The sequence below is a fragment of the Channa argus genome, chromosome 20 (genome assembly GCF_033026475.1).
Source record: "Channa argus isolate prfri chromosome 20, Channa argus male v1.0, whole genome shotgun sequence".
Classification (NCBI taxonomy): domain Eukaryota; kingdom Metazoa; phylum Chordata; class Actinopteri; order Anabantiformes; family Channidae; genus Channa; species Channa argus.
In genome coordinates, this window is record NC_090216.1 from 6102471 (window position 1) to 6124884 (window position 22414).

Sequence of the window (22414 nt, forward strand, 5' to 3'; positions counted from 1 at the left end):
AGTCCGTCCTGGGCTCAGCCCCAGCTAAGGGAGAGCACAAGGGCGTATGGAGTCAGCTGGAGTCAGGATGGAGCTTGATAGAAGTGACGAAATAACTAGTTTGGGAGATGAGATGGTACTTACAAGGTCGAGACTGACTGGTGGTGATGTGTAAATGTAGAAAGCACCTTGAAGTGAGTGTTGGTTGTACTAAATTGATTACTACTGAGCAATACTGACGTACATGAGTATGTGCATAAAATCTGATCTCTGATAATCAAAATGAGCAAAATTTGTGTGAGTATGCATGCATGAGAGTGAATGTGGATGAGAATGCTGGCAGAGGCTGCATGCAAGAGTTTGGGGGTGGTAATGAAGGCCCACTCTGTACTAAAGTATGGTGTGGAGAGGAGTGGATGGGCGTGTCTCTGGGACGTACCTTCCTGAGCCAGTGAGGCCGTGGAGGAGGCGGCAGCAGCAGAGTTGGTATGCTGCCGGCCCACTATTGGACAGAAATGCTACAGTTGGGAGGGGCTGTGCAAATTAGGTAGTTCTCTCTCATGCTGTTCAATCATGGGCCTAGAAAGCTACAGGATATGCTGGCTACAGCCCAGATACATCACACAGTTTGATAGAAATGGGCTACAGCAAAGACCTGCACCCCTGTGGTTTCCAAGGCCCAGGCTTGAAATCATTAGCCATAGACTGACCAATTACTTAGAGACTTAGAACAAGGCTTCAACCAAAACAAGGCGCTCTCAGTGGGGTGAGATGAAAAACAGAATTTTAGCCACCAGTTTTTGGGACACCACACTTGCCCCCCCCCCCAATAAGAACCTGATAAGAGTTTAGGCTTCCCTCATTTAAACAAGCAAACATTCCACAAGAAACGGGACACAGACACACACACACACAGAGGGAGAAATACTGTACATTAGAATAGACAAAGATGAAATTGGCACCCACATATAATCTGGCACAAGACAGAAAAATCACATTCTAGCCTGTTCATAAACATCAGTAGTCGATGCATTTGTAACAGTCCAACATTATCAGTACATCATTTCTACCATGACTCGAAGGAACTTCATGTTTTAAAATCAGTTTTAATGTGGTAAGCAAGCAAACTGTTCTGCACACACAAAACATATTGTTATTTTGAGGATGAGTGGGTGAGTGTGTGTGTGTGTTCTGAGGGGGTTAAAAGTGGTGCAGAGGACTCTATCCACTCTCCTTCCTCCTCTCCCTCTGCATGTGCTGCGTGGGAGGCTGAGGGCGAAGGGCACACCCACCTGAGAAGTTTCTGGACACCAGCATGGTGGTGAGAATGGCTCCCTGGAGGAGGAGAATAACGAGGAGAGAAAAGTGAGGGAGGTATAATGAATTGTTTTATTGAACAGGATTTCAGTTTTTCTTAAGAACTGACTGCTCATTATTAATTTATAATGGGACGGTAAAATTATTGTCTGCTTTTTTCAACAGCAGCGCTTTAACTACAACATAGTTGTTTTAAAGTGTTTTTAAATGTGAGTGGTTGTTCCTTGTCGAACAGTATTTCATGATTAAAAAAAAGTTTTATTTTATTACTGGGGATCTCCAAGTTCCATAATGTAGTCTTTTATGCAAATGAATTGAAATGAGTTGACAAAAGAGAACAGCTGATACTTGATCCATTAGTTTGCATGTACGGCAATGAATGCAAACTACAGCAACTAGAGTTGGGTGTCGCTTGAAATGTTTCAATACTGCCAAAGAAACATCACTCAATTTTCTGTTCTGATGCAAACAATGTTTATTAATATATGGATTAAGTCAAATATTTCTGTGAAAGCCATTCCTCCAGAGCTGGAGAAAAGAAGCTTAGCATCTCAAAGATTAAATATTGTCTCAACACAGGCAGCCATTTAATAAGTTAACTTGCCTACTATCACTATACAGATGCTAAAACCAACACTGAATCTTTTCGACCAATGTTGGGTTTGTTGTCAGTCAGAAACCTGGATTAGCTTGCTTGCGCTAGATTTCTATTGTTGTCTAAAAGTATTGAAGAAACATCAGCCAAATACAATGCTCCTCGAGTTGACCTGTTTCTTCATTCCACAATGCACAGTCAACACTTCTAACAAATGCTGCCCCGCATGCTCTAAATAAATAAATAGGATGGTGGTTCACATAATTCTGGATAATATTTTAAAATACTGTCCACTTACTTTTTAAATTTCTATGGGAATTGCGGACATTAGGGTTAAATTTAGAAAATGACCAGAGATACCACTTTGTAACTCCGAATTTGTATTCAAATAAGCATTTTATGTTAACTTGTTGTACTTTACAGTTTAATATTCTATGATCTGGTACCCAAACTGAGATTTGATACCAAGTCACACAAATAAAGCTTTATACTTCAAAGACCACAAGACAACATGTACTCTATAATTTAATAATTATATTAAAGACATTAGCGCTACTGGCTAACTAAATGTGCCAAAATATAAAACTTAAAATCAGTAAATAAATAAGGGAATAGACAAAACAGAAAGGTAGAAATTAATATCTAGACAGATTACCTTTAGTTTTCGGCGAGCATTGAACTTGCGGAGACACTCAACAGTTTCCTGTCTGTGCATCATGGATGCCACTGTAGAACGGTGCTGTAGAAGGAAATTAAGAATTTAGCATTGCAAACTCTGTTTATGTGAATTAGTTACTTGAAAGCCTTAATATGGTAATTTTTTAGCCAAGTATTGTGTGACGTTTACTTATGCAAGGATCATGTTGATTATGTTCTTGTGAAATTCCAGCACAAGAACTCACCTAACCTTTAGATGGGTTAGGGGAGTGACTGAATACTTACGCAGACCCATGGGTGTTTGAGCGCCTGTTCGGCAGTGATTCTCTTAGCTGGGTTAATGGTCAACATCTGGTTGATCAGGTTCTTTGCCTCTGGAGTCACTGTGTCCCATTCTGGGGATGGAAACTGAAATGGGAAAAATTTAAGGTATTTTAAATGACTGGTAAGGAGCCTGCATGTTCATTTCTCAAGTTAATCCAAACCATCTAGGCACTAGGTAAAAGAGTTACATTGGTAAACGTAAGCTAATATGAGAAATAACTGCTCATTTTCATATAATAGAAGACATGCTGCTGTTCCAAGTCTATATACCAGCTTTATTAAGAGTAAATTCCCTACAAACAGGCTGCCTAAGATTTCCCCCATCTCTCTGGGAACCGCAATGTGACTTGATTATTCTGAGACGGAAAGAAGGATACCCCTTCTGATTCTCTGTCTCTCTCTCTTCCACACACTCACACACACACCTCTGCAATGCGTCAGGGAGGCCCCGATAGGATCAATAGCTTTGGAAGAGCTCTCAATTGAACACTATTAAACATTCAAAAACTGCTTAGCAAACCCAGCAAACCTCTGCACTGCACCCTTTACAAATATGCACCTAATACCCACACACACGCACTTACATCATATGCCCCAGCTTTGATCTGCTGATAAAGTTTGTGCTGATCTTCATCCCAGAATGGAGGATATCCCACTAACAAGATATAGAGGATAACACCTGAGAAAAGAAAATGGGGAAAGAAAGAGATTAAGAAATATCATTATTACAATACATGCATGAGTGTTTACTAATAAATTAGGCAAAATTACCTTTGTAATTTGGATTTAAATAATTACCACACCTCTATTTTACAAGATGAAAAATCTTCAAAACTTCAAATCATACCTATGGCATTTGACAAACATGGTGCTTGTTTCCTTCTACTAATTACAGGTTAATTGTCTAAATGTGAGGCTAAAGACTCACCACAAGCCCATATGTCCACAGGCTTGCCGTAGGGATCCTTTCTGAGGACTTCAGGAGAGAGATAGCCAGGGGTGCCTGCAAAGCCTACCCAAAAGAGACCAGTGAAAATAATAAACGGATGTCTTTAACATTATGACAGGCTGTTTTTGGGTGATACGATGGTGAAGTGCTGGATTTTAAGACCAGATTATGACAGTGTAGAGCCACGAGCAAATGCCCATTAATCATCTTGTCCCTGCTGGAGTTAGCCAAATGCTGGCTGCTCGGCCTTAAGCCAAGACACAATGACCTAAGCATGAACTGGAAAGTGTCTGTGAGGCTCTTAAGCAATGCTCCAATAAGTATTGGCTTGCAAATGGGAGGCTGGATGTGTATCTATACATACCTACTGTAGGAAAGAGGGCCTGTTGAACAGGGGTTTGTATACTTAAGTGTATAAACTATTCAGTGCTAAACGACCAGAGGGAATAACAGATCAGGTAGAGATCCAGGACATTTGGTATGTGTGTGTCACTGTTTGTGTCTTCTTACCAAACCAAGCCTGCTGTTCTCCCTGCACTTCAATAGCAAGGCCAAAGTCTGCCAGCTTCACTGCAGCACCCTTCATCTTACTTGCCAACAACAGGTTCTCAGGCTGACAGAGGGAAAAACACACACACACACACACAGAATGTAGGACAAGAGATCGGGACAGTGAGAGACAGAGAGTGTCAGGCACACTTCAGTAAAGCTCCTTCTTAGAAATATTTATATTTGATGTATTCAACACAGCTTGTGTGGGGGTGTGATAAAAGGTGTGAGAAAGCGATGGAGAGATGGAGGCGGCAGGGAGAAGATGGGTGGTTGAGAATCTCCACAATGCCTTACATGGGCATAGGTTCGTAGCCATAGAAACCACTAAGGAGTCATTTAGGCAGTGGTGCAGACTGCATGCTAAATGGAAAGTGTACTCAGTGAGCGGCAGCATGTGTGGCAGCTTTCTAAATGGTCGTTGTTTGGGCAGTAGGACATAAAGGACTGCAGTTAAAAGCCCACTCAGGATAAAAGGCCAACAAACCAGACAGGCAGTGCTTGGGGTAGTAGTGTTATTCTCTGGCAGACAAGCATGCACACACACTTACAAACACACACACACAAGCCACCCACACATCTGAGGCATCGCTTGAGGTTGTTTTTTTCCCCGAGAAAACATTGTCTCTCCTCGAAAAGGTGCAATATAATACAAATTATCATTGTCCTTTCTAACATGATTATCGTCATTACCTTATACTAGGTTAAGTAGAAAACAGCTTTCTTCCCTTGCTCTTTGAATTTGAGCCTATCAGCAATTTGGGACAACTCAAACCCCTCCCCCGCTGCTCAGTGGGTGGTGGGATGTCACATGGGTTGTCCTAGCAACTCCCGTTGTACATCTATGCCATCACCTCCTCTCTCTGACTCCCTTCGCAAGTATAAATGTGTTTGTGCACACGTGTTCTTTCAGTCCTGGTCTATGCCTTGCCTGACAGTAGGTAAAACAACCCCCTTCACGTGATCATTACACACCATCTCTGTGCTTGACATGACCATACATTCACGCATGTGCAGACAGACCCAGTCATGTCTCGCTATGATTATGAGGACAACTTAGTCTAACCTCTCAAAAGGCCCTTTAAAAGGTGTGTAGACCAGCCAAAATATCCCTACAACGATGTATCAAAAAACTGTTGAAACAAGTAAATAAATACATGCCCGCACACACACACACACACACACACACACAGAGTTGTGGTCGAGGACAAACAAGCTAAGAATCGATAGAGAAATGGAGGGTAAAAACAGAAGATGGGAGAGAGCTACAGGAGAAAAAATTAAAGAGATAGAAGCAGAAATGCTGGGAGGAAGAAAGAGAGATAGAGATGGAGCAACCAAGAGCCATCTGTGAGTTGCCATGGCCACAAGCAGAGGTGTGTGAGTGTGTGGTTGTCATGGCAATGGGCAGCCACTTACCTTGAGGTCTCTGTGCACAATATCATGCTGGTGGATATAATTGACACTCTCCAAGATCTGACTAATGCAGTGGCTACAAGAGAGGGTAGAAAAAATAAATTAATAAAAAAAAAAAATGAAATAAAAACAGAGAGTAAGACGTGTGTCACTCACTGCCCACCATTACAAAAAATATCACATTTATTTCATAATAATTTGTCATTTCTTTTAATAAGGCCTTGTGGATTATCGTTTCTCTACCTTATTTCTATGCAACTGTCTTTGTCTTTTAGAAAATAAATCTGATATCACTCTTAATTGGAGTGAGAATCCAAAAATTAAACTAGAGCCACTTTAAAACAATTACAAAGGTTTCATTGTTTCACAGTTTATATTTTTTGAGATTGAAATATGAAATTTTGATGACTTGTGAATGCTAAAACCTTTAAAACGCTGGATCATCAGCGTCATTGGCGCCAAATCAAGCTGCAACTATGTGTTAGCCATTTAAGGAAAAAATAATCTTGTCACATTCCAAGCCTGAGGCTGTTAAATTTTATGGTACAATCATTTCAAACATTTAATACAGTGACTATAAAAACTTTATTCAGCTGTAGCCAAAAGAATCAGTACAAAGGAGCTCATATGGAAGGCCTTACACTGCATTAATATAACTATAGCAGTAGCCATTTTAGTAATGGGGGCGTCAATTCAGCTGCTACCAACACCACTGCCATTATTCCTCCATTCTGGCTGGTAAGTCTGTTTTCACACTATCCTGGTGGGTGTGCTGGCTCATGATGGGTCTTGTAAATGATTCTACAATCCAGTGCACAACCACCTTATTACTGTCCTGCACACTGTGGTGTCAGGCGCCACTATTTGAGGCTCATATCTATGTTACATCTCTGAAAAGGTTAATGGGTCAAGGGTTGGGCCCAGCTTGAAAAAGTATGGCCAGGGCTTACTTTAAGTAGGCGTGTGTTTCCAAAGCCACCCATGTAAGTTACTATAGATTAAGTGTAAAAAGATCCATAATCCAACAATAAAATAGACGCCATAACCTGCACACCACTAAACATAAGGGAAAAAAGGTAGGAGAGAAAGCCTAAATGTAAATAAAATGCCAGAAAATATAGAAAAATGCCTGCGTGCATTGCACAAGGGGACATTTCTTTCATCCCAAAGTCAGCCCCTGCCCTTTGTTAGAAAAAATTGACTGATGACTGATTTGGCAAATTTGAGAGAAAAAAAAAAATCACGTAATAATAGACAATCATTTGCCAATAATCACGTCGGACCAACTCCTTTAGTACAACTTTAATACAGAGGGAAAATAGATTTTGGAAAATGTAGCAAAAGAGAGAATAGAGACGAGTATATTGATGCACTTGTTGATAGGGGCGTGCAGTTTCTGACATGAATACAAGCAAACCAATTAGCTTCACCAGCATGTGCCTGTGTCTTTACACAGGCACAGGCACATGCTGGAGTCAGTATTCATATGTTTAATGGGATTATGCAGTACATTTGCTGCAAGGTGTGTTTGCATCCATATGGGATTACCTGGCATCAGCTTCACTGTAGTACTCCCTGGCTACAATGTCTTCAAAAAGCTCTCCTCCTGTCACCCTGTGAGGGAAGGAAAAAATAAAGGATCAAAAGAGAAGTTATTAGCAAACATCAACACACCACAGATACACATATGGATAAAATATCACTGTGTGCAAAATATACTCACAGGTCAAAGACTAGGTAATGAAAGCCTTCCTCTGAAATGCTGTCATGCAGTCTCACTGCAAGAGAGAGGGTGGACAGTGAGACACAAATATAAATACATACAGGAGTCAGGCAAAAGTACTGTTTGACAGACAGAATGAAAAAAACAAATGCAAAATTTCAAAAAAATGAAGCGAAGAGTAAAGCAGAGACTATAGCTATGCTTTTTCTTCAAGTATGCAGGTATGATTGCACATCCAATGGTTAGGAGATTAACAGCAATTCAATTAAAACCCACGGTCTGATTACTGAAACTAAGTGATTGTGTCAGAAAAGCAATTTATTTGGGGCAAAATTACCAGGAGTTACAATGTTATCTTTAATAACGTAACATGCACGACTAGGATTAGGAATGTCACTACAATAAAAATTCGGCAGTCAATACTAAAATCTCAGAAATGTTGTTAATACCAATTTGAATACCACGGCAAAAAAATTAAACAATGAAATTAATGAACTTGATATGAACTCTCTTGTTTCTTTCTCACAAGACTGTGATGGAGTAATAAAACAGGTATATAATAAATAGCTGAGGTGTAAGCCACATACTGAGAAAAGACAATTAGGGGTTCTCCATTATCAGGAAAACAGAATTAGGAATTCAGAAAAAAAAAGAGGCTGCTGCAAACACTGCTTTCTAAAAATGCACAAATGCACACAGCTCTGTGTTGACAGGCTGAATGCTGTTGGTAGCCTACTGGTTAATGTTATGAGCCACATCCAGCCTATAAGCCATCAGTTATAAACCATTGTTTTGTTAGCTTAAACAAGCTATTGCTAACCTTTGTGAACACAGCAATGCTCCACAAACCATTGCTACATCAGATGCAACTATCACAACATAACAAGATAACATTTCAAGATATGAACATTTTCAAATGTAGTCAATGCAAAATTAAAAACTGAAGGTTAGGGTTACGTGGGTATATATCCAAACATTAGACATTTACAGCTAAGACAAACTGTTATTTTTGTAAGTTGCCCCATTTTATCAGCGGTTTTCCTTTCAATATTTTACTGGCACGGCCTAATCCCAATTACAAAGCTCTGCTAGGCTACCAGGAAAACAAATGTCAAAGTGTACGTCACAAGACTGTGAGTGAAAAATAAATACCTTTACTGTTAAAGGTAAGTGAGTGCTTGGTCAAAAATAGAATAAAAAAGTGTCAAGTGCATTAATGAGCTCACATTACCACAATACCGCAGTTATGTGATATAAGTCTCAGCCCTACTATCAACATAACTAGGCACCTGCAGAATGACAAAGCTAGGCCCAAACAGCGTGAACAAGGTGTTAGAGGATATGCTTCAGATGCAGCTTGAGTTTATTGTCAAGGGATCCACAGTTTCTGTTATATAAAATGAATATCAGTTGTATAATGAGATAAAGTAGGATGGCCCTGCAGCAAGAAATGAGCGACTGCTCTTTCCTCCTCCTCCCATCTTCTCACTCTTCCTCCATCTGTCTTCTACTCCTCCTGCTTTCCTATCTCCATCTGTCTCTTTTTTTGTGCCCTCTTTTGTCCAAAGTTTGAATGCAGATGATGCCAAATGTGTGAAAAAGAGGCGAGAGGACAAGAGAGAGAGAAATTTTTACGGAGAGAGAAAGAGAATAGGACAAGTAGGTGAGCTCCTGGGGGGTGGGGTGAGAAAAACTAGGACACAAGGAAAAGAGAAATAACGAGTGCAGTGGTAAAGGTGTCACTGATTTTGTTATTTCTGCCCTCTGTGGCCTTTAATTACCATCTCCTCTAGACATCTCCATTACAGCTGTACAATTCATCTTATAGTACAAATCAAAAAGCAAGATGGCATTTTTCACAAATATATCTGAAATACAGGAATTTTGGTCAGGTAGTCACAAGGTCTGTTCTGAACGTCCATAGCAAAATAGTCATCAGCCTTCTGTCAATCCTGATTCTGACAGAGATAACTTATTTTGTGTATTAAGGCTAGTAACCTTTGCTCCACTGTTAACAGGTTACCTTCAGAAGATGAGAGCAAAGCATGTCAGCAGCTTGTTTACTGACCAATCAGATCACTGGAATAACAGAGTCATCCTACAGGATCCTGACATGGTAAAAATGACCAGATCAGTGGGATTAACACAGTTAATGCAATATGTTAAAAACGGTATCTACATATAATAATTACAATTATGTTTCAAGTGTCCCTGGGCAAGACACTGAACCCCAAACAGCCCATCCCCAGCTGCACAGTGCCTGTCCCAAGCCCGGGAGAAATTGGGGAGGGTTGCGTCAGGAAGGGCATCCGGCATACAACTGTGCCAAATCAACATGCGGACAAATGATCTGCTGAGGCGATCCTGAACTCACAGGATGCAAAACTAAGTGTTAACATGTTATTAATTTGCTCCATATGTTAGTTATTCTGCTGTTGTTTTAATCTGTAACTAGATCTTGTCCTATTAAACACTGCACTTAACCACTAAATACATCTGTGGTTCTGATGATATGTGATTGGCTTATTATTAATAACTCTGCCTCTTTAAAAATGAAAGCACTCATGTCTGGATTAAAAACTATAATGGAACCACATAATGGCCAGCTTTATGTAGCAGCATTAGGATACTGAATTTTCTTTATTGCATTTCAAAATTATACTCTGGATTAAGATTTCCCAAACGCTTCTATACATAAACAGAATGTAGAACATGAAATCATTATGCTGAATTAAGTGCTAGGTTAATCGAGTTGTGCAAGCAGCTACAAATAAATCACCTACTGACATAAAATCAAAAACCTGGTTTCTCTCTGAATAAATCAGTCAGATGCCATTTGTTGGTTTGTCACTGCCAGGAAAAAAAGTTTACAGTGGTTTCTATAAACCTGTACATAATTTCTGGTCATTCTCTAAATGAATTGTAGTGCCCACAATTACCATATTGACACTAAAGCCAACTATGAATCTCCTCTACTCATGTATTCTTCCTTTCAGCTGCAGTCTGGATTAGCTCATTCTTCTGTGCAAAAGACCTCCATTGTTGTCCAAAAACAATTATAAGCACACATTTTAATAAATGTTGGAGCTCTGAATCGGCATTGCTGGTTTTGTACAAATGTGGAAAAAAGCTTGTAAATTGGTATAGCCTCAGCGATGATCTGTTGTATGTGCAGTTGACATCAGTTTGTGAAATGTTTTCTTAAAAATGTCTCAATGTTAATGTGTCATCCACAGATTGAGAAATGAAAACATATGTCACTGAGTGGAGCAGTTTGTCAGGCTAATGTGTTTTTAATAGTTTTTGGAAAACAATAGAGGAATATGTCACAGATGAATAAAATAATCCAGGCTGCAGACTGACAGAGACTGAACATGTTCAGAAGAGATTTAATGTTTATTTTTGCATCTTTATGGTAATCGTAGACAGTACCATATATTTAGTAAATTACAGAAACTATTATTTAATTCAAAGTCAACTCCATAGCTTTTTTTCTTTTTTGGTTAAATAACTTTAAAATTAAATGAGTATTTCTACTGTCAAGAATGAGTGTTTATGGACAACCCATCAATGTTTTTTGGAGAATTCTCCCAATATATATATATATACAATAAATGCATAACATTACCCTAAAGTTTAAACCTAACGTGAACATACAGAACGACGTGTTGCACATGTGCCACAACTCACCAATGTTGGGGTGCTTCAGGAGACGGCAGATACGAGCCTCTCTCTCAAGCTTCTGATGGTCTGAAGACAGAAAAGTCACAGTTTAGACAAGTTAAAACCACAGAATAAGGAGTATGTGTACATTTGCACATGGTCCAACAACATTTGTGCCTTTTATTTTTAGTGCTTCACAAGTAACCAACCGGTACTAAATGCTCAGTCACTCACTTTTCTTAGCATGTAGTCAATGGAAAATTGGTGAGTATATTCTTGCATTAAGCAACATTTTATGCATTTTTTAATAGTGACTGCATATGCAAACAGAAACGGTATGAAAAGAAATATAAGATGCAACAAAGATAAATGGCCAGATAAATAAAAAAGAAAATATAAAAAAAACACCCACACACTGTCTTGCTTCGACTGCAGTATTTATTAATTCACAATGTTTCTGTCTCTTGGACCTTCATCAGGTGTATTAAAAGGATGTTACATCATTACGCTAATATACTCCAAAACCACCTACAACAGACCAATCCCAGAAACACAGTAATCAAGCCAGTGAACAAGATCATCTTTACTAAACATGTCTGTCTTCACGTTTCACTGATAAGCCGCAGGACATCTGAATTTACTGAAAAGTATTACATAAATAGGTTAAGACCACATTGCAAATATCATAACAACTCCAACATGCTATAACAATCACATTCATATACTTAAAACCATGTAAACTACAAGTACATTACGATATCAAAAGTAGTCCAAACCTAACAGGTATATAAGCTGTAAAAGCCAAAACCAGTTTTATGCAGGCTCATACTAAAGGCAATTTTCATAAAAATGTTTTCCCCCCCTCATATTCAGGATACAGCCTGGAAAGGACAATTCAAGCATAAGCTTGCCCCAGTATGAATCACAATTATACCTACATTTTCCCTTACAGTTTCAGGACACCTGCCCTGGAATAATTATATTCTGCCCAAGTGGGCAGAACCATACCTCATTAGCAAGTATGATTATTGACATTAGAACAATTTAAAAAAAAATAATACATAAAGTTTTATTCTTGAAACCCTTTGGGGAAAATGTTTGGAAAGTAAATATCCAAAAAGCCTTCCTTTTTTTTTTAAAAATCAATGAGTCATGGTCTCCGCTCTAAATGTCACAAAAACAGAGGGAGGCCACATCATGTCTCATTTCATTGTAATGTGCCAACACTGAATAATCAATTGGCCAAATTATGCTTTTGGTCTCCTTAACTGTATAGTTCTCTAGCAGTCATGCCTATATAGGCTACCCCCTAAATTGTAGGGTATCATACACGCCATGAGCATGTCATAATGTTTTTATTTGTGTAGTTTTTTTCCTGTGAGAGGATGATAAAAGTATTGTGGTATTAAACGTAGTTTATTAATTATTATTACGTAGTTACGTATTATTACGTAGTTTATTAAATTAAAAAAAAAAAAGTGACATGTTATAGAGAACAATTCTGGATGTTGTTTTGTAAGAACGAAGTTTGCTTTTGAGTGACGGCATTAACATGCACTTAAACTGGTTATAGTAAATCTGTAGTCAATCTGTGAGCTAACCTGCAGAGCCACTGTTTCTTAACTTCTTTCTGTAATGAACTCTTCATCCAACCAGCCAACTACTCCATTTCTTTCACCTTCTAAACAGTATGTGCACACTAAAGAGATTACTACAAATCTGTTTACAAAATTGGTTCTTGCCGAGAGAGATCTACCCACATAAGGCAATTTGTTTTTTAAATCTCACCCAAATCAGAGCCACTAGGTTTTTTTTTTTTTTTATTCACATGACAGTTAAGAAATCAAGTTAAAAATCTTGCAGGTTTTTCAGTCAGTAAACATCTACCTGTAAACTGATGTGAAATTTTACAAAACTGTAAGCTCATGTTTTTATGAGACTGTTGTTATAAAGTTCTTTCCAAAATATTGTCACTCGGGCAAAGTATGTATTGCTTTGCGTTTGGAAACAATGCAGGAGAATTATGATTTAGGGCCTGATTTTCTCCTTCTGACAATCTGGGGGGCTGTTTCCTCTCCTAGGAACTGATTGTTGGCCCACATTACACTGTAGTGTGTGGGGGGGTTTCCAACATGATCTTAATGCTGGAGCTCCTGTAGCATGAAACCAACAGTGAGGAAACATTGAGCAGAAACCACCAACAGCCAATAAGAGAGACTTGGCTGGGAAGCATTGAACTTATAGCGGTTTCCACCAGCCTCATTTGAAACTCACCTTTAGCGTGCCCTTCAAAATATATACACCATGCTGGTTTCATTTTCTCAGCCATAACTTGATTCAAAGTTTTTTCCCCACCACTTTTGTTTCACAGTATAAACACACACACACACACACACACAGGTGCTCTGTGCTCTTAGCTCACATGCTAGTTGACACAGCAGGGCACCTCCATGTTTTTTAGTCCATGCTTTGCTCTGACATCATATTTTACCATACAAGTTTCTGAGATCCCAGTCCCATGGACTTGCTACTCTTAAGTATATTAATGGCAAGTGTGTGGTGTAGGGTTCTTGATCATCTAGTGTGTGCATTCCTAAGATTAATATATTAAAAACTACTTTAGAACTGTTTGCAATCTCTTTGGTCTCCTGTGTTTCTCAAAGATCTCAAAATACCCTATTGTGCACCAGGCCATAAAAATTACCCAGCCCCTTAGAGCAAGAGCAAATACGTTTAATACCCCTTAGAGCAAGGGGCTGGGTAAAACCATTCACATACAGCTGTATCAAACTTAACTTTACTCACTTTCTTTTGTAGCAGTCAAAGCACAAATGTGTAAATACTTGAACTGCAAGTATTTATATGCAAATGTTTAGGGAGAATTTCTTTTTGTGTACATGAATGCAAATCCTTTAGACCATGAAACTAACCAACTGGTAATCTAATTGTTACAGTTGAGTGGCTGCATTTGTTTTTGAAAAGTTACAGTCACAAGCAGAGGTCCACTGATCTCACATATGGTTTTATTTAAGGTTCTTAAACTGTGTGTGCAACATAAAGGCTGTGAGCAGCAATGGGTGAAAAAGTTTGCATGTGTGTGTGTGCATACACACGTTTGTTTTTAGGGGGTAGAACGAAGTCCAGGCCAGGTATAGAAGATCGCAGTGTTTGCACTTGTGGGTGGGAGTTGATGCTAGCAAGAACCCACATGCCTCAAGCTCTAACCAACATCCTTGTTTGAGGATTTTACTGAATCCGGCAGCAGTATGTGTGCACATGCAGGTGTTTGTATGAGCCACCAATATATAAACCACATGACACTGTTACACTGATCCCTCCCATTACTTTTGGAGGGTGTAGACACAACCATGAGGTCAGAGTTCACTGGGATGGTAACAGCAGTAATAATCCAATATGACTCAATTTGTGGATGTGTGTGCTTAATCACTGCAGGGAAGTCAAACTCAACCCTAAAGATTCATGGCAATTATACCACATAGAGGCAGTGTTACTAAGGTTTGTGTTCATTTTTACAATGCAGCAACTGCTTCGCATGCTGTTGCTGGGCTTTCACGTTACCCAGCTGTTTCTTTTGTAAATGCAATGCAGTATGAACAGGCACTATTTACAAGCCTATTATAGTAACTGTCCACATCCTTCTACCATGACCCAGTCGTTGCACTCTTTGCTTTTATTTTTTCTGATCTTCATGTCCACCCAACACCATCCTCCCTTTCGCCTCCCTGCAGGTTTAGAGTTCCCTCATCTAAAAGGAAAGCGAGAGAATAAGGGAGAGACCTGAACCTCCTTTGAATTAAACCTGTGACGCAGGATAAAGACAGAGAAAGGAGGAGGGAGGATTACATGGAACGCCTATTTAGTAGAGGAGGATCACAGCTCCCCTGTGTACGTGTTTGTGTAGAGCCCTCTTCCCTGGTGCAGTGTCACTGCAGCACTCGCTAATTCATTCAATCTCCTTATTTGTTGTGAGAGTGTGTGGTAGAAGAAGACAGGAAAGAGGGCTGGAGGGTAATTACTGGCACTTCCTGCTGCTCTCTAATTGGCCATCTGCTTTGCCATGGGGCCAGCCCACAAGCCATCTTACATCAGCTGAGAAGGATGGTGAGGATCTGACACGCACCTCTCTCTGCCAAACATACTGACGATCTGACTGAAGGCTTGAGAATCTAGCTCAATCTGTTTCAGACAAGTTTACATTTCAACAGTTAGGACTGAGAAATATTGACAAGTTGGACAGATGACTTGATTGATAATGTACCAATATGTAGGAGTTAGTACATTACAAAAGATATTTAACTAATATGGCACTTTACTGCATTTGATTCCCTGATTTTAAAAAAAACCTTACAGTCATAGCAGTGTCATAGTACACTAAAAATGAAAACGCAATCTGTTGCTGCTCCTTTGCCCTTTCCACTAAAGACCCTTTTTGATGTCTCACGGTGAGGAATAAAACTTTACACCACAAAACAGTTTTCACTTTAACAAACAAGGCTAACTTAAAACACATCTGCAAGCCAAAGATTACCAAAGTTATGTTAGTGTTGCTACTGTTGTCATCAGGTGATTACTTTACTTATGGTGCAACTTCACCAATTTTCAAATATTCTATAGCTTAAGTTTAGAGTGTAAATGTTCATTAATGTTTTTAAACTTCCCTCTGACTTCCCTTTATTAAAATAATTCAGATTCTTGCTGAAAAATTGCTCCAGATGACATCACCAGGTTTGCATCATTAGGAGTTTGGATGATATCATGTGTGGAAACTCTGGAAAAGCAGGATGACTAACTCCATAGTGTGAGCAACAAGAAAACATAAAAATCTAGACTGAAGGTTCCTCCAAGTGATGTCATCTGGAGCTGTTTTTCAGCTAGAGGTAGAGAGATATTTTAATGTAGGAAAGTCAAAGGGAAGTTTCATGCCATTCATTTACATGTACTACTCAAACTACGACCAAATAAAGCAAGTTCAATATTAATGGATGTGTCTTTTAAGTACTGCATAGATATACAAACACTAATCTGTCATCAATTCATTTCAGATTGTACCTTGGTACCTGATGTTTAACGTTTAAACTTGCAATAACAGATTTTTGTAGCCATCTGTAGAGGTGGAAATTAGCGGTGAACCATGTCTGAAGTTGACATGTCAAAACAGCAAACTGTTTCTAGTTTACACATCAAACAGATAAAGAGCAACATTCATCATTCATTTCCAGTCATGTTTTTCTCCTAGTTGTACCTGTCCACTGAATGTCCGTATTAACCTTTATTATAAAATAGCTAGCTTTTTATCGGCTAAATATTGCACGATGCTTGACAGCTCTTCACTGTGTGTGTATTGTTTAGTGATGAGCTCAAACAGTGGTATACGATGAGCAGGCTGGACAGCTTTGCAAGATTTGTTTTCACACTGACAAAAACATGTTATTCTACAGCTACTTTGGAAATAAGTAATATAAACAAATGATAGACCATATTTAAACTTAGTTATCAGACAGTAGACTGTATAATGTCAAACAAATTCTATACATTTTTTAAGAATGAAGCCCTTATTGAAACATAATTTTTCCATCCCAGTTACGTACTGTATCTGGTGATAAGGCATTTTGTACATTGCACAACAAAGACGCACCCTCTAAATTATTTAGTATTCAAGTAATGCTTCACTATAGCAAAAACTACAATAAGAACTGGGGTCTAACAATAATGGTCACCATGGCAACACTAAATATCACACAAACAGTCTATCAGCTATTAATTTTTAAAATCAGTGACAGAAAGTTTGGTGAGAGTAATCCGATTATAAAACTGGATGGTCATTTTGTCATTTTTCGTGGTCATGTTATATGTTGAAGCAATACTAACCCAATCACTTTCTTTTCATCCTCCTTGCAAAATTTCCAATAACCTTTTCTATACACGTTAACAACCTGGTTGCTGTAAAACATGCAGCAATCAGTATAATCGGAGTAAAAGCAATCAGTATTCAAAATAGTTTCTACCTCTGACTTATTTTGGAAGCATTGGTCAAAAATTTTAAATTGTATAGTAATAGAAGACACTGCTTCTTGTTTTGTTTTTTGTTTTTTTTTTAAGTGTGTACCAAAGCAGTGAGCAAAACAGAAACTTCCCTGCAAAAAAGCCCCCCCAACCCCTAGCCCGAAAAGTCATTTTAATGAATCCACGATAGAACAGGATTATTATTTACTTACAGGTCACTTTGTGTTGGGTTTTCATTTTAGGCAAACTCTAAGTCATGACAGTTCCTGTTTGCAGCGGTCTACAGTCTCCTAGGCACATGCGCACTTGAAACGAGCTGATTTATTAGCTCAGTTATGCTTACACATGGGGGAAAATTGGACATTCTCACGGAACAAACTACCAGGGGAAATCAGGTGTCTTTAATCCCCCACCCTGATTATGGCAACCAGTTTTCTCATATACATGACAGTTATGGAACCGGCTTACTCAAGAAAGCTGACTGTAAAAATGTTACTATGGTGTATATACATGCACTTAATGTTGCAGCAGAGAATGTACTTTAGCAAAGATCCACTTTATTCATCAAGAACAAAATACAAGACAATTCATTGTGCACAATCAGATAAAAATATATATATATATATATATATATATATATATATATATATATATATATATATATATATATATATATATCACATCAAAGCAACAATATGTGTACTGCAATGTGAAGCTAACGACTTAAAAACTATATCACGCCCCCACACATTTCTAGATTTTCATTTTCACGTCTCCTTCAATTAAATTGAGCACATTTCTCCCTTAATCTAATGGTATTTTTTTCTAGCTCAATATTTTGCGAAACCAAGAGGTCATGTGTTGTTCTAAGGGTCATTTCAATGAAATGGAATTATTCTCATTTTTCCTTATCCGTGCCACCCACAAAAGCCATTCATGAACTGAATACACAACAACCTAGATGTGAATTAGGTGTATCCCTTGCACCATATTATTTATTTGCATCAACCCCCAACAGTCCATACCCTGGACTATCACACAACCTACATTCTACATTCCTTCTTTTGACTCCTTCCTTCCTTCCTTCATTCATTCATTCGTTCCCTCCCGTCTTTCCCCATCTCCCCCTCCCCCCCACCAGATTACTGCAGTGTTTACCAAAGCTTTGAGAGACTTACCTACCAGGCCACGCGTGAGGTCACACTTGCCCCATCTGGCTTTAGAGGGGAAAAAAATTTTTAAAAAAAAGGAACAAGGAGAAGACCTAAATCCTACCTGGCAAGCTGCCTGCTCATGCATCAGTTTGCCTCTGTCTACGGACGCTGTGTTTTGTGTCTGTAGGTGCATGTTGCATCAGCCAGAAAGCCTTCTGCAATTCTTCTTTCAGCACAATTTCCCCCTCTCATCTCATTCTGTTTCATTTCACCTTGCTTCCCTGTTGTGGATTGTCACTGATCTCCCTGCTATACTATACTGTTATAATCTCCCTCTTCTCTCCTGGCAAAAACACACAACTCACAGAAAGAGAGACGGAGAGAGAGAGCGAGAGATACATACACAAATATGTCTAGATTCTGCTCCTTGCCTCTGCAAAGAGCCAACAACTTTCTGCTGAGCCCTTACTTTTCCTTAGCGGGACATTAATACCAGGAGCTGCCTAACATGGACACTTGATTGCAGGGATAATGGGATTACAACACACTCACAAATGCCTTACAATACGCACATGCTCTATTAGCCTGGTCTGTTTTTCACTCACACACATACAAATACCATCAGACATAGACAACAGGGCAAACGAGGAGGCGCCTATGAATCCATGGGGTCTTAGTGGCTGAGGAGATACATGTAGTATAAATGGATTAGCCTCAATACAAACCAATCCCTTCACACAGAGACAAGAGACTAGCAATGACAACGGTTAGCTGAGAGGGACAGACAGACAGAGAGAGAGAGAGAGAGAGAGAGAGAGAGAGAGAGAGAGAGAGAGAGAGAGAGAGAGAGAGAGAGAGAGAGAGAGAGAGAGAGAGAGAGAGAGAGAGAGAGAGAGAGAGAGAGAGAGAGAGAGAGAGAGAGAGAGAGAGAGAGAGAGAGAGAGAGAGAGAGAGAGAGAGAGAGAGAGAGAGAGAGAGAGAGAGAGAGAGAGAGAGAGAGAGAGAAAAGGCAGGTGTGTGTAAATGTTAGGACGGAATGAAGGCCCAATTTGAGACATACAATAAGGAGACAGCAATTAAGGATTTCAGTCTGAAGCCAGGGAAGATTCTGACACACTGACGTGAGCTCACGTCATAACTACATCAAGGCATGCAACACTAGGAACACATGGGCGTAAATCTGTGCAAAGACGCTAAGATAATTTGAATTACAATTCAAGGGGTCTGTGGAGCTATGTGCAATAACCAGGGAACATTTAACATGATAAAAATCAACCAATCCTTCATGTTAAGCCAGATCTTATCATTTTATTACACGCATGCATCCATATGCTTTGCCATAAATAGCTCCTGAGAAAACTAGATGGACCCATCATACAGCTGTTGTCTACTGACACCACAGAGGAGTGACAGCCTCCTTCAATACAGTGCTCATAAAGAGGGTTATTAAACAATTAAGGGGTTTCTGATAAGAACTCACTGCAACCACAATGATTTAATAAAAACATGACTCACTATTGGAAGTATGTGATTTCTGTTTATGTGCATATTCTCCACCAACATTAGACGTAGCAGTATAAATACGCAGCATAAACAATGAGATGACCACGTAAAGGTCTTGTTACACAATAAAAATTATATTTTAAGTATCTCTGGCAGGTCATGGGGTGCAAAGTTGCAAATCCATGAACTGAACTGCTGTGTTGCCTGCTGTATATATACATATACATATCAAAGCCTGTATCCATGTGCATGGTGCTACCATACCTCTTGCAGAAAGCTTCTTAGTGTTGATGATTTTTGCAGCATATTCCTGTCCTGATGACTTCTTTACACACCTACGCACCACTGAAAAAGCTCCCCTGAGAAGAAAGAACACAAACAACCAAAAATCAGTTCCATTTCACATGCCCACTCTCTCTCACACACACACACACACACACACACACACACACAAAACTGCATCCAGGGTTTGGCAGGGGTTTCTGTATACCAACAACTGTGGTCTCTTTCACTCCCTCACATTCACACACATTTTATAGTCATTACCATCACTGCATCGGTTTATTCAACCTGAAAAGGTGACCAACAATCAAACAAAACGAGCAACGATGTAACAACTTCAACTGCGTGACTAGTAATAGCCCTGGTCTTATAAATGACTAAAACATCTTTGCCAATCTTTGAGAGAGCAAACAGATGAGCCAGCACAATAAACTGCAATATTTCACATAGTCACAAGGTAATAGCACTTAGTTATAAAGCTGCTCAAACAAAGAAGGAAGTGCATAACAGACTATAAAACAACTCCTACACTGAGAACTTTTATATTGACCTAGATAAATGCGCCATATTTTCCACTTTCGCAAACTGCTATGGTGATAATGCAATTTCAAGGATTGCAGAACGTGTCATTATCCGTGATTTTCGTAGTGGGTATGATGCATCCTGTTTAACCTGCACTATGTGGCATTCTGGAGCTTTCCTGGAAGAGGGAAGCTGCCTTTTGCTACTCTTGGTGATATATAGATGGGTACTACAGTCTGCTCCTCCCACTATGCACTTAGATTCAATTATTCACCAGTAAATGTGATGTGACAAAAATACAAGTTGGTGACTTTAATAGACGACGACTGCAAAAATGCATTTACAAACCAATGAAGAAACACAAGGTTAGAATCAAGAGCTACGGAGGTGCTAGGTGCACTGGCTGTGCAATTAGTGCCATCGATTACTGTCAATTATTAGGCAGAGATTGGAAATGGCAGCTGTAAATTAAGACTGGTGTGTCTTTACAGAGGGGGGCAATGTCGTCCCGCTGCCGCTGGATTAGGTACAACGGGTGGGGTAGTGAAAAGGTTTAGCCAGCCAAGAATAACAGATGCTGCTGCTGTTGTTAGTGATGATGTTGGCAGTGATGAAACCAGAGGTTGTGGCCCGATTTTGTTGCGTCATTAAAATACCGAGAAAACACGTCACGGCATCTTACAAAGTAACACCAAATTGCCCTCGTAACTGACCGCGCTTCGCCACAAAGACACGTATTGGTATTGCGACGATGGGACCAGCCGGTGTGCGGAGGTTATGTGCGAAACAGTGCGAACAGAAAACGGCGCAACCTGGACCGAACCACTTCCTCATTAAGTGATCCAGGGGTGCGTGAGGTTACTCAACACGGTTACAGAAATCATCTGCAGCTGCTCGGGCGGGGGGAGGAAAAAAAAAAAAAAAAAAAAAAAAAAAAAAAAAGAGTGGTCGGCCTACTTAGCTAGCGACCTCAGCCTCTGGGCTACCGAGCCCGCACGAAGCTGTCAGACCCGTGGGCCGGTGAAATGTCACAGGGCTACGTCTCCGGCGTCTCTCGGGGCCCCGCTGACGGGTTCAGCAGACCAGAAAATACCGGCTAGTAAAGAGGGAAGGACTAACAGCTGTTATTACACCAACGTCTGTGCGCTTTGTTCATCACCATTAGACACTTAAAGACGCAGCGCTAGTCGGCTAACGTTAACTCCGACTAGTTGATCAATATGTGCACGGTAGCTCCCCTGGCTAGTAAACGAACGTTAGTGCGCTGTCCCCCGTTACTGCGGGAGAAGCTAACGTCGGTTAGCCGATTACAGCGGTTATTTAGTCCGACTGCATCACCACAATAACGCACTGCAGTTCACATTTACTGACAAATGATTAAGCCCTCAACGTGACTGTCAAGTCTGTGAGCTATATTGGCGAGCTACTGCCTGCAAGAAGGCTAACCAGAAATAATGTGAGGCGAGGTTGCGGGGGTGGGGGACAAAAACGATAAGACAAACACGATGCACACTGTAACGTTAACGCTGCTGCTTACTTCCCGAGCTCCTCGTACAGCTGGTACTCGTCGGTAAACCTGGTGGAAGTAGCGGTGGTGGCCATAGCTGGAGGCGGGAGTGAGGAGCCCTAGCCTTGGGGTACGACGACGGCTGGCTCTCGTACAGGGGTCCAAGAGGAGGGTAGCCTAGCCTCCAACACTGGAGTACCTTTCTGACAGGCAGGCAGGGCTGAAGAGGAGAGAAGCGAGCAGAGACGGA

General features: G+C 39.9%; 1 protein-coding gene across 23 annotated transcripts in view; it reads right to left on the reverse strand.

Annotated features, from left to right (window-relative positions):
- LOC137105835 (calcium/calmodulin-dependent protein kinase type II subunit gamma-like) overlaps positions 1 to 22414 on the reverse strand; it is a 35135-nt gene extending 12721 nt beyond the window's left edge. For 18 of the 23 annotated variants that reach the window (XM_067488528.1, XM_067488521.1, XM_067488515.1 and 15 more), the window contains exons 1-13: positions 22195 to 22414; positions 20118 to 20212; positions 11200 to 11259; positions 7510 to 7564; positions 7335 to 7400; positions 5790 to 5862; positions 4332 to 4434; positions 3801 to 3884; positions 3457 to 3551; positions 2834 to 2956; positions 2547 to 2630; positions 1272 to 1314; positions 419 to 481 (exon numbers count right to left, since the gene is read on the reverse strand). In XM_067488528.1, the coding sequence (XP_067344629.1) occupies positions 419 to 481; positions 1272 to 1314; positions 2547 to 2630; positions 2834 to 2956; positions 3457 to 3551; positions 3801 to 3884; positions 4332 to 4434; positions 5790 to 5862; positions 7335 to 7400; positions 7510 to 7564; positions 11200 to 11259; positions 20118 to 20212; positions 22195 to 22259 (1009 nt within the window). In that variant the 5' untranslated portion in view covers positions 22260 to 22414. The remainder of the gene's footprint in view (positions 1 to 418; positions 482 to 1271; positions 1315 to 2546; positions 2631 to 2833; positions 2957 to 3456; positions 3552 to 3800; positions 3885 to 4331; positions 4435 to 5789; positions 5863 to 7334; positions 7401 to 7509; positions 7565 to 11199; positions 11260 to 20117; positions 20213 to 22194) is intronic. The other 5 variants (XM_067488529.1, XM_067488518.1, XM_067488526.1 and 2 more) reach the window with 1 other exon arrangement.